The sequence below is a fragment of the Triticum aestivum genome, chromosome 3A (genome assembly GCF_018294505.1).
Source record: "Triticum aestivum cultivar Chinese Spring chromosome 3A, IWGSC CS RefSeq v2.1, whole genome shotgun sequence".
Lineage (NCBI taxonomy): Eukaryota > Viridiplantae > Streptophyta > Magnoliopsida > Poales > Poaceae > Triticum > Triticum aestivum.
In genome coordinates, this window is record NC_057800.1 from 133,828,276 (window position 1) to 133,840,755 (window position 12,480).

The 12,480-nt window shown below is 46.7% G+C and overlaps 1 protein-coding gene across 4 annotated transcripts; it reads right to left on the reverse strand.

Moving 5' to 3' along the window:
* Nucleotides 1-1,261: 1,261 nt before the first annotated feature.
* LOC123060682 (uncharacterized) lies at nucleotides 1,262-10,052 on the reverse strand. Of its 4 annotated transcripts, none has more exons than XM_044483496.1 (6): nucleotides 9,914-10,052; nucleotides 8,785-8,879; nucleotides 8,651-8,692; nucleotides 2,175-2,354; nucleotides 1,796-1,996; nucleotides 1,262-1,697 (listed from the first exon to the last, which is right to left on the reverse strand). In XM_044483496.1, exons 1-6 carry the CDS (start codon nucleotides 10,032-10,034, stop codon nucleotides 1,497-1,499), a joined length of 840 nt encoding a protein of 279 aa, XP_044339431.1. In that variant the 5' UTR covers nucleotides 10,035-10,052; the 3' UTR covers nucleotides 1,262-1,496. The 4 variants fall into 4 exon arrangements, with proteins under 4 accessions (XP_044339431.1, XP_044339434.1, XP_044339433.1 ...); XM_044483499.1 differs by having other exon boundaries at nucleotides 1,262-1,710; nucleotides 9,914-10,045; XM_044483498.1 differs by lacking the exon at nucleotides 9,914-10,052 and adding an exon at nucleotides 9,543-9,780.
* Between the last annotated feature and the right edge of the window lie 2,428 nt (nucleotides 10,053-12,480).

The following is a 12,480-nucleotide window of genomic DNA, read 5'->3' on the forward strand; positions in this document are numbered from 1 at the left end:
ATCAATCAAAAACCTATTTTTAAATAAAAGTTATAAGCAATTTAGTGTTTGAATCAAATTTGTTCAAATTCAAATATAAAATCTTCAAACATTATATTAATAGAACAAGTAAAAAAAAGCAAATAGGCCGGCCAAGCGCAGAGGAGGGGGGCGCCCATTTGCAAAATACACAATAACGGACGCTTAAGGCACCAAATAGGAAATGCCTTTGCTTGCCCCTCCACCCCCTTCTCCTGATGGGCTGGCTATAGGGCAATGGGCTAAACAATTGGACTAGTATTTCTTACGTGTTGGAAAACAACATGCTTGCTTGCAAACGCTTTCAAATTTTGTCAGAAAAACAAATGAAAAACGTATATTGGGTTGATGCTTTCTGTAGAAAAAGTTATGCTTTGTTTGGAATAAAAAAATTGAGACAACTTTGTTTGGAATAATGGTGTCCTTCACCTCTACATATAGCACAAACCAATACAATATGATTTTTTGCCTGTTCACAGAAATACACCACACATGGGACCTGTTTTTTATGGTGTTGCCTTGATTGTAGATGAGGTGTACAAATGGGTATTTCAAACGTAACCCATGGAGTCGTCGAAGATCATGGCAATGGTTGTTTCCAAGTTGTCAATGTCTTCTTCCTCCGACAAAGAGTTGCGAAAATCACCTTCCTCTTCATCTACACTAAAAATGACTAGGTTCAATTCAATTGCCAAAGGAAGTAACAAGATGGAAAAGCACAAAAGAAACTTATCGAGGCAATCTGTCTAACGCTTGAAGGGCGGAGAAGGTGTCACGGCCGGCCAGTGCTGCTAGTGTTAAGCGAGGCATCAAGATGACCGGCGGTCAACAGAGAGGCTCAAAAGATGTGCGTGCTTTCGACAACGGATCGACACGGTGGTGGCGGCGATAGAGCTTGATTCCGACGATGGCAGCAATTAGCAAGCTTCTTCGCCAGCAATGATGTAGTGTGGGGTGGAGAAGTTGCAATGATGCAGTGTTGGGTGGAGAAGTTTTACGCAACGGTGGGTGGCAAGCATATTTGAGAGTTGGGAGCCCCGGAGTAATAATTTTACTCCAACGCCGAAAAGGCATCAGTTAGGTGCAATTGAGAGAAAAAAGAACTTTCTAAACCTCTGACGCCGCCTCTTGGAGGGTCGGTTAGAGTTGCTCTAAGGCAATAGAAGCTAATTCCATCATTTAGCGTTAACCTTTTTCTTAGTGTATGGAAGTGAAAACGAACCTTCAAAAAGCACATAACCAATGAGATGTTCCATTGACCAAAAATCCCCATTCAAAGTGAAAAAAAGGCGACATGTAATTTTAGTAGCCAATCGAACAAGATAGCCAAACGATACAATGTCAGAGTAGAGTCATGCCGGCCATGTTCAGGCTGAGAGTAGCTTAAAAAGATACAAATAAAGTCAACCAAGATCAGCATGCGTTTCAGAATAAGGACAAGTTAACTAGCTGAAACACTTTCAGCAGCTGTGAGCCCATTAATGGTTAATAAGCTTCTGTGCTTCATATGCTTTCTTGGCCTGCTCAGCATATTTTTGCAGTACTTTTTCTTTCGATGCCCGAACACCACGAGATTTCATGATTTCTCTAGAAAGTTCCAAGCAAGCATCCTTTTCCAGCTTAACTTTATATTTATCTGCATCATTCACCAACCTTGATACATCGCCTTCTGAAATGATCTGAAAGAGACAACTTGGACATTTAAAAAGTGGTAAATTTCCAAGAAATGCATAGCAGCAGCTGGCAACACATTCACAAAATAGTACATATAATTTACCTCACAAGAATTGGCAGCTTCTTCAGGGCACCATATCTTCTTCAGAGCTGTTGCAATTTTCAGTGAGTCCCAACCCTCGGTGTTGATGCCAGACACCACCTTAATTAGTTTAGCTAAATGGCTCAATTCTTCAGATTTCTCGTCCTCAAGAGAATCACACTCAAACAAAGCACAAGCCGTTAAAAGAATTGGCTGATCGAGCTGGATACAAAAAGGATTGTTTCATCACTAAAGGAAAGATGCAAATAATATATTTTTTCTATAGAAGTTGCGTAAAAAATGAAGGATTTTAAATGCACAGCAAACAAGCTCTCATGCAGTGTAACACCAAATGACAGGAAGCTACAAAGCAAAAAGGCATAGCAACTAATTAACTCACCATCTCGGGGTTGACATAATCACAACCATAATCTCTCAACACTTTTCTCAGTCCTTGACTCATCGGGAGGTGGTCATCTTCAGTCGGACCTGATGTTTCTTTAGGCACCAAACTTGGCATGCGAATCTGTATGCCCCACATTAACTCCATCACAGTTGGATCACACACGCAGGTTATTTTCTGAAAAAAGACAGCAAAAATGGTGATCAAATTTGTTCAAAAATATAGGGAAACCAGGAGCTTATACAACCAAATGCTCTTCAATAATTTTTTTATATTCAGGCTTTCCAACAGCCAGTCTCTGCCCAGGGAAGTGGCACTTCATGATCATCTCAGTAAGACTTTCATTAACACCGGTGTTTTGATTAATGGCGCTAGACTTGTCCTCAAAAGTTCAAAAGTTTCTCAGCCAAACAACCTGATCAAGAAACAAGGATGAGCATGCTGAGGGGCAAGAAGAAACAATTAATCAATTATCATGACATGCCTCTCAGTTTAAGTTTCTTCTTCATCAAATGCTAGTATAGTTCAGGTTAAGTTTGTACAGCAACAACAACAAGAAAGTCTTTAAGTCCCAAACAAGTTCATGAGCAGCAGCAGCTCCAAGTAGCGGCGTCAGACACACCTCCAAGTAGAGGTGTCAGCCATACCTCCAACTCCAGCAAGTTCCATTAGGAGCGTTCCCTTTCCTTGCAAAATAGGAACATCCCTGCGCTGAGCCTAGCTGTCATATGGTTCCAGTTAGGAGTGTTCCTTTCTTTGTAAATTATTCCTTTGCGATATATTTGCTATTTTTTATGCAAAATGCTATTTTTAAATATAGCACGCTATTAGCGGAAGAGGATTTGGAGCACTCAGGTGCTCCACCCCCTAAATGAGTATTAAATTCAAGAAACAACAACAAGTTGGGGTAGGCTAGAGGTGAAACCCATAAGATCTCGCAACCAACTCATGGCTCTGGCACATGGATAGCAAGCTTCCACGCACCCCTGTCCATAGCTAGCTCTTTGGTGATACTCCAATCCTTCAGGTCTCTCTTAACGGACTCCTCCCATGTCAAATTCGATCTACCCCGCCCTCTTTTGACATTCTCCGCACGCTTTAGCCGTCCACTATGCACTGGAGCTTCTTGAGGCCTGCGCTGAATATGCCCAAACCATCTCAGACGATGTTGGACAAGCTTCTCTTCAATTGGTGCTACCCCAACTCTATCTCGTTTATCATCATTCCGGACTCGATCCTTCCTCGTGTGGCCACACATCCATCTCAAAATACGCATCTCCGCCACACCTAACTGTTGAACATGTCACCTTTTAGTCGGCCAACACTCAGCGCCATACAACATTGCGGGTCGAACCGCCGTCCTGTAGAACTTGCCTTTTAGCTTTTGTGGCACTCTCTTGTCACAGAGAATGCCAGAAGCTTGGCGCCACTTCATCCATCCGGCTTTGATTCGATGGTTCACATCTTCATCAATACCCCCATCCTCCTGCAGCATTGACCCTAAATACCGAAAGGTGTCCTTCTGAGGTACCACCTGGCCATCAAGGCTAACCTCCTCCTCCTCATACCTAGTAGTACTGAAACCGCACATCATGTACTCGGTTTTAGTTCTACTAAGCCTAAACCCTTTACCTCAAAAAAAAAGCCTAAACCCTTTCGATTCCAAGGTTTGTCTCCATAACTACTTCCTATTTACCCCGTCCGACTATCGTCAACTAGCACCACATCATCCACAAAGAGCATACACCATGGGATATCTCCTTGTATATCCCTTGTGACCTCATCCATCACCAATCCAAAAAGATAAGGGCTCAAAGCTGACCCCTGATGCAGTCCTATCTTAATCGGGAAGTCATCAGTGTCGACATCACTTGTTCGAACACTCGTCACAACATTATCGTACATGTCCTTGATGAGGGTAATGTACTTTGCTGGGACTTTGTGTTTCTCCAAGGCCCACCACATGACATTCTGCGATATCTTATCATAGGCCTTCTCCAAGTCAATGAACACCATATGCAAGTCCTTTTGCTCCCTATATCTCTCCATAAGTTGTCGTACCAAGAAAATGGCTTCCATGGTCGACCTCCCAGGCATGAAACCAAACTGATTTTTGGTCACGCTTGTCATTCTTCTTAAGCGGTTCTCAATGACTCTCTCCCATAGCTTCATTGTATGGCTCATCAGCTTAATTCCACGGTAATTAGTACAACTCTGAACATCCCCCTTGTTCCTGAAGATTGGTACTAATATACTTCGTCTCCATTCTTCTGGCATCTTGTTTGCCTGAAAAATGAGGTTGAAAAGCTTGGTTAGCCATACTATCGCTATGTCCCCGAGACCTTTCCATACCTCAATGGGGATACAATCAGGACCCATCGCCTTGCCTCCTTTCATCCTTTTTAAAGCCTCCTTGACCTCAGACTCCTGGATTCGCCGCACAAAACGCATGCTGGTCTCATCAAAGGAGTCGTCCGGTTCAATGGTAGAACTCTCATTCTCCCCATTGAACAGCTTGTCGAAGTACTCCCGCCATCTATGCTTAATCTCCTCGTCCTTCACCAAGAGTTGGCCTGCTCCATCCTTGATGCTTTTGACTTGGCCAATATCCCTTGTCTTCCTCTCTCGGATCTTGGCCATCTTATAAATGTCCCTGTCGCCTTCCTTCGTGCCTAACCGTTGGTAGAGGTCCTCATATGCCCGACCCCAGCTCGCTTTGCGGCCTTCTTCGCCATCTTGTACTTCTCTATGTTGTCTGCACTCCTATCCAGGTATAGGCGTTTGAAGCAATCTTTCTTCTCTTTAATCGCCTTCTGGACATCATCATTCCACCACCAGGTATCCTTATCTTCGCTTCTCCTTCCCCTGGACACTCAAAACTCCTTCGAGGCCACCTTACGAATGCAAGTCGCCATCTTCGTCCACACATTGTCCGCATCCCCTCCTTCCTCCCAAGGGCCCTCCTTAATGACCCTCTCCTTGAACGCTTGAGCTACCTCCCCCTTGAGCTTCCACCACTTCGTTCTAGCGACTCTGGCACGCTTATCCCGCTGGACACGAATCCGAAAGCGGAAATCAGCAACCACCAGCTTATGTTGGGGTACAACACTCTCTCCAGGTATCACCTTACAGTCTAGGCACGCACGCCTATCTTCTCTTCTCAAGAGGATGAAATCAATCTGGCTAGAGTGTTGGCCACTACTAAAAGTCACCAGATGTGATTCTCTCTTTCTAAAGAGGGTGTTAGCTACAATCATGTTGTAGGCTAGAGCAAAGCTTAAGACATCTTCTCCTTCTTGATTCCTGATGCCATAGCCAAAGCCCCCGTGCGCCCTTCAAAACCTGTGTTAGATGTACCCACGTGGCCATTGAGGTCTCCCCCTATGAAGAGCTTCTCACCAATCGGTACACTCCTAACCATGTCTTCCAGGCCTTCCCAGAACTCCCTCTTGGTGTTCTCCTTGTGGCCTACTTGCGGGGCATACGCGCTGATAACATTGAGAACCACGTCCTCAACTACCAGCTCGAGCAGGATAATCCGGTCCCCATGTCTCTTGACATCTACCACTCCATACTTGAGGCTCTTGTTGATCAAGATGCCTACGCCATTTCTGTTTGCAGCCGTCCCCGTGTACCACAGCTTGAAGCTGGTATCTTCCACCTCCTTCGCCTTTTGTCCTCTCCATTTGGTTTCTTGGACGCAAAGGATATCAAGACCTCTCCTCACCGCTGCATCAACTAGCTCCCGAAGCTTCCCTGTCAGAGACCCTACGTTCCAGCTACCTAAGCGCGGCTAGCTTCCTTACCCTTCACACTCGTCGAGTCAAATGCGAAGACCCTTGCCCATTTTCCACTACATCCGGGCGACGATGTAGCGCGCCACTAAGGATGCAACGACCCGATCCTCGCTCACTTGCCACCGTACCCGGATCAAGATACGGCGTGCCACCTTAGGGGTGATGGCCCGGCCCTTGCCCATTTTCCACCACACCCGGGTTCCGATGTAGCGCGTCGCTAAGAGGGTTACGCCCCAACGAAAATCTTTTGGGTTTCATCTCCATAAGAGTGGCTGAGTTTTTACGTTGGCTCGCCAAGCCTATCACAACCCTCCTCCTTTACCCGGGCTTAGGACCGGCTATGTTGAGACAACATAGGCGGAGTTCAAGAAACAAAACAGGAAAATTCAAAAAAATATATAGGGGGGTGGAGCACCCAGGTGCTCCTGTGTATTTTCCGCTGTTAGCATTCTATATCAAGTATTAATCATCCTAGATACCAGTTACATTTCAATTTGGTGCATAGTAATACCCCCCCCCCCCCCGCGCGGTTAGGTTAAGCCTGCTCACACGAATTCACTAAAAATCTCGTTAAACCCACGGTAGCCATTTAGCAAAGTTGTTTTTGGGTGCGCAATCGTTCACGAACTGGCTACATGCTTAAATTTGTGTTACTCTCTATGTTCTCCTCAGTGCAAGAAAATCTACTATATCTATATAAGAGCACTCCACTACCTTATTTCTCTTGACATGCAAGCTATACACATCAGCATTCGTCACCAGTTCTCCATCCATCAAGGCCTCCCGCATAAAACAGATTATTAGAAAAAAATTAATGTCTATCACTTACCACTAGACTCCTTGCATGCGTTCATCGCTAGCGATGCCCAACAAACAACAACTACTACGTGCATGCAGTGGTTCTAGGGATAGCCTTCAATATAGGATCACAAATACTCACCAGTTAGCTAGCTATTAACAAGGGAACTGCTTGATGGAGATTAATACGCAGACGACTAGGGTCCTTCATCTCCTTGGACGAATAAATCTCTCCACCGTTTCTTCCCAAAAAAAATCCCTACCGATTCTTCTCATCTGCCCTCTATCTGTAGTCTGTACCTCTCTCTCCACACTGCGCCGCCACTAGCAAGCCTTCACAGGTCATCGCCATCAGAGACCCAGGCACTGCTGCCATAATACCTAATTGTTTGTGCCACTGATTTGTCCATGTCTACAGTCGAACACAAAGACGAGTGGCGCCGCCCGCCTCGAACGCGATGACCTACATCCTTCCGACAAGCACTACTCGGTACTCCCTCGGCGAGTCGCTAACTCCGGTTCAAATCATCCAGCCTGCGACCGACGCACTACCCAAGAAATGCGCCCTCATGGTGGTGCTCACGGACCAGGATGTGGTCATCGAGGGCTTCTGCAGAGCGCACTGCGGCCTCCACAACGCGGACACTGGCACCGGGTAGACCTAGGCGTGGGTCGGTGGCACCGCGCACAAGTGCACCAAGCCGCTCCCTCGACCTCTGATCCCAAATCCTCCACCTGCTTTCCCTTTCGTTTGGAGTATGGAGTTCTCGAGTCCGGCCCGACATCATCGTCCACCTCCTGTATAGGATATTGGCCGTCAATTGCAAGAGGAGCACCGCCCTATGAATCGGAGTTCATGGCATTTATCTCCTGCGCGAATCCCATCCCCAGGTTTACCCCAAATCTTTTCAAATTTGTTTACATATGATTGTAATGCGAAATACATTTTTAAAATGTATGAATAGTCTTTGTTTGTATTCCTACGATCAGAACTTATTTTCATCTTTGTTATCATACTTTTTACAATGTGTTTTGGGCCTAAATGCTATATCTACTCATGCTTAATACTAATGACATTAACACATGGACAGATCTTCTTTACAATTACAGGTTGCTTCCCGGTGAACCAACGCAATCTCATGCATATGTAAAAGGTTGGAGAAATAGTTGGGAAGAAAATCCCTACAACCACACTAAATTTGGTATGTTGCTTAACCACATTCCATATTGAAACACTTAATTCCCTTTTCCTTACAAAGGTGAGCACTTGCAAATATCCTGGCAGTAGCAATTCAACAACTCGACCGAGGTGTGAGCGGCCTATTATGTTTGTTTTGCACGTATTTGTTGAGCCTCATCGTCATGTCCACTAAGAAGAAAGCCAAATTTTCAGCACTAACCCATGTTTATTTCTCAAACTTCTAATTGTAGGATATTGCTATCACCGCCATGCAAAGCAAAGTTTAATTATTTCTCTTATTGTAAGTCATTGGTATGCATTGATCCACTACCGTCCTCATTGTAAGTCACAACAGAATATTCTTCAAATCCTCTGAATAAGCTATAGTTGTCCGCTGTAATTTCAGTAGTTTGGTGAGCTTGGAATTGAGAAGATGGATCAACTTTAACTTTACTGTGCTGAAATTTGTCAATCTAATAACTATCACACATTACCGATTTCCAATTTTTTATATCTCTCTAAATCTTTGCATAATTTCCCGCCGCAACATGCGGGGTATCCTCTAGTAAAATAAACAAATAAACACGAAATAATGACGGGTGCAAAATAACTAATACTAGAATTAATTCTGCACCTAGAAACATATGGAAATATAGCAACTAGAAGAAGGGAACCGAAGGAAAGAAGAGGGCACTAACACTCTTTGCCGTCCCATTCAGAATGAAGTGCGTCCATATTTTCTGGAGGAGATAAGGACAAAACAGAAAATAAGGTACTGACATAGACGGCAAGAGAAAGGAAGCACATCAATAACCAAGGAAAAACATAGTACCTCCAGGGCATTTGGTTCTTCGATGACCGATGCACGAAAACTGAAAATTGCAAAGCCAGAGGGCGTCTCAAACAGCAGCAGCATCATACCATCATCTGCAAAACAGAAGTAAAGGAAGGTTAAACAACCATGATGACCAAGAAAATATATAGAATTTCAGATATCAAGCGTGAAGCCATCCCAAGGGGCTGTTATACATCACACGGGCAACTAGGAATGCCCACTAGATTGACTGCCCACCATACCCAAAATATAGCCCGTTTTACATGTCATTTTACAATTTGCGCTTTCTCCTCTCCTCCTCCACTCCCGGGCCTCGCAACAGCTGATCCTCCCCAGATCTGGCCAATCGAGACTACCATCTACAAGCCCCCAAACCCTAGGTATTGTACAGGCGTTGTAGCCAGTGCACTCAACTGTTACAGCCGATACACTAGAATGTTCCAGCCATGGAAAGCACCTGAGAGGGGATGGGAGAAATGACGAATCCCAGTCGGATGGGCGACGTGCCGCCTGTTCGGCGCCTCACCCATAATCACACAAAACACCAGTAATCCACACTGCCAAAACAACCTCCAACCACGACCCCGAATCTCAATTCACTCGACGAGAGACCAGGGTGTCCGGATCGGTGGACTCGGATCCAAATTGGGTGAACGCGGAAAACTCGCCCCCAAATCTCTCCGAGAGTGGCTCATGTCTTATGAAGGAAGAACGTAGTAGTTTTGCGATAGCCGGCGGAGGAGGAGCATCGAGACCGCGTGGCCGCTTCGTCGCCGTAGAACGGGGGAACCCGATTCGCTGGTCCATCACAGGAGGCGGGAGCTACGCCCTAGATGCCGCTCGAGGTTTGCGGATTTTAGCGAGTCGATTACAGCATCTCCAACAAGTAGATGATGTAAAAAGAACCGCGGTGGGAAGGCGGTTCCCACCACGCCGGCGCGGCGGACCGGTGCGACTGATGGCCCGGGGGCGACGCAGTCCCCGGGGGGGGGGGGGGGGGGGGGGGGGGGGGGGGGGGAGCAAAACTCCGGATCTGGCAGCGAGCTTGTCGAAGAGGTTGGGCGGAATGATGCTGTTGGACAAAGAGGCCGATGGGATGGTTTTTGAGGACGAGGATCAATCTTACCCCAAGGCCTCTCGATGGTCCGCTGTTCGCAAGGTATGTTCCCATAGGCCCCTGAAGAAAACGGTTTTTTTTGAGACATGCACCGATGGGATTCAGGGGATCCACAGGGTGAGCCCGGCATGCATGCGCCCAATATGCATGAACCGTTATGCATGGGGATCGCTCCCGATGTAAGGGCCATTACGTGAACCACCATCGGAGGGAGGGGGTCCCGCAACACGGCAGTTCTTCTCAGGGGCATGTGGAGGATGTAAGCAGGAAGAGAGGAACAAGGCAGATGTGGATTGCCAAGGGCGATCTGGACAGACAGGATGGACAGGATGCTTTCATTCGCGATACGAGACGCAAGATGTCTACAGTGTTTGACCGCATCTCAGAGAGCTATGACGGAGCGGCGGACCCTGCCCCAGCAGGGCCGCCGAGAGCAATGAATCTCTTATCTTGGAACTGTCGGGGTTTGGGGGTTGGCCTCGACAGTTGGTGAACTTCGGGACCTCATTCGGTCTCACAACCCTATGGTGGTGTTCTTATGTGAAACAAAGAAGAAGGCAAAGGGCTATGGAGAGGATCAGGTGGAGTTTGGGTTTTCAGAATGGTGTTGCAGTTGATTGTGTGGGCAAGAGTGGGGGTCTAGCATTATGGTGGAGAGATCACGTTGATGTTACTGTTCGGCCATGGTGCAAATATTTCATTGATGCTAAGATTGTCCATGATGGCAAAAACGCTAGATTCACTGGTTTCTATGGTGAGCCAAGAACTGAGCTTCGAAATAAATCTTGGGAGGCGATTCGATTCCTAAGGTCGCAGGATGATCTTCCTTGGTTATGCGCGGGCGATTTTAATGAGGCTCTGTTCTACACGGACCAGCTTGGTGGTAACTTGAGAAGCTTTGCCCAAATGGAGAACTTTCGAGACTGTCTAGCCGACTGCGGCCTTGCTGACATGGGTTTCTCAGGTTTCCCTTATACTTGGGATAATACGAGGGATGGAGCTGATAATATTAAAGTTAGGTTGTATAGAGCCGTGTGCTCTGAAACATTTCTTGAATCCTTCCCGGCGTCGGTGGTGGAGCACATTGTGACAGAAGAATCGGACCACCAGGCGCTGCTCATTAAAGCATTGGAGACGGCTCCATGCGATAACATGGGGGGGGGGGGGGCTCGTCCGTTTAGGTTTGAAGAGGCATGGACCAGACACGCACAGTATGATGAAATGGTTGCGGAGGCATGGGCAGCGGCAGGCTCTGGTGGACAAGGGCTTGACGATGTATGGCAGCGGCTGGCCACTGTCTCTGGGAGTATGCAACGGTGGGCGAGGGAGGTTTTTGGCTCCATTCGTAGGAAAATTTATAAGCTCAAAAAACAGTTGGAGGAGGCTAGAATTAGAACGACCCACTCGGGTATGAACTAGGAGGTCAGAGATATTGAGGAGCGGCTCTGTGAGACTTGTGAAAGGGAAGAGATTATGTACAGACAACGATCGCGAGTGGACTGGTTGCAGGCGGGAGATCAAAATATGAAGTATTTCCAAGCAAGAGCTACCCATAGGAGGAGAAAAACACTGTTAAGGCCCTGCTTAAGGGGGGCGGCTCTCGGGCAGTCGTGAATGAGGAAATGTGTGAGGTTGTTGCTGCTTTCTACGAGCATCTGCTCACTTCTGAGGGTTCGGTTGGGGCGCAGGGACTGCTGGGTCACATTGCTCCGGCAGTCACTGAGGATATGAATGCAAAGCTTATTGCCCCTTTTTCTGACATTGAGATTGAGCAGGCGCTGTTCCAAATGGGTCCCACTAAAGCGTCGGGACCGGACGGGCTTCCTGCTATCTTCTACCAGCGCCACTGGGCGCTTGTCAAGGAGGATGTTTGTGCTGTGATCCGTGATTTCCTTAGTGGTGCTGCTACCCCGGACTCTTTCAATGCCACGGTCATAATCATGATCCCTAAGATAAATGCACCGGAGTCTATGTCTCAGTTCAGACCGATAAGCCTATGTAATGTGCTTTACAAGCTTGCTACCAAGGTACTAGCCAATAGGTTGAAGATCATTCTGCTTGTTCTCATTTCTGAAGAGCAAAGTGCTTTTGTTCCTGGACGGCTCATTAGTGACAATGTGCTTGTGGCTTATGAGTGTGTCCACGCGATCCGCACTAGAAAAAGAAAGAAGAGTCTTTGTGCGGTCAAACTGGATATGATGAAGGCTTACGACCGGGTTGAGTGGCCTTTCTTGGTGCAAATGATGAACAGAATGGGTTTTGCCCCTCAATGGGTTGCTATGATCATGAGGTGTGTGACTTCTGCTAGTTTTTCTGTTAAACTCAATGGGGGGCTCTCAAGGTGTTTTCTTCCTTCCAGAGGGCTTTGGCAGGGTGATCCACTCTCCCCTATCTCTTTTTGTTTTGTGTGGAGGGTTTCTCGGCTCTGCTTAAAAGAGCTCAAAATGACCGGGTCATCAAGGGTGTGTCATTTGGGAGCACTGGCCCCCACATCACACATCTGTTATTCACAGACGACAGCATTGTTTTCCTGGAAGGATCGGAGGAAAGCATGACGGAGCTCAGAGAGATACTAG

Bases quoted from the DNA above. Each gene is read 5' to 3' on its own strand.
- LOC123060682 (XM_044483496.1), bottom strand. From the start codon at position 10,034: ATGCCGGGCTCACCCTGTGGATCCCCTGAATCCCATCGGTGCATGTCT. The intron at 8,693-8,784 runs GTACTATGTTTT...TATCTCCTCCAG, and splicing joins AAGAACCAAATGCCCTGGAG to AAAATATGGACGCACTTCAT. The intron at 2,355-8,650 runs GTTAGTGCCCTC...GTCTTTTTTCAG, and splicing joins TGAATGGGACGGCAAAGAGT to AAAATAACCTGCGTGTGTGA.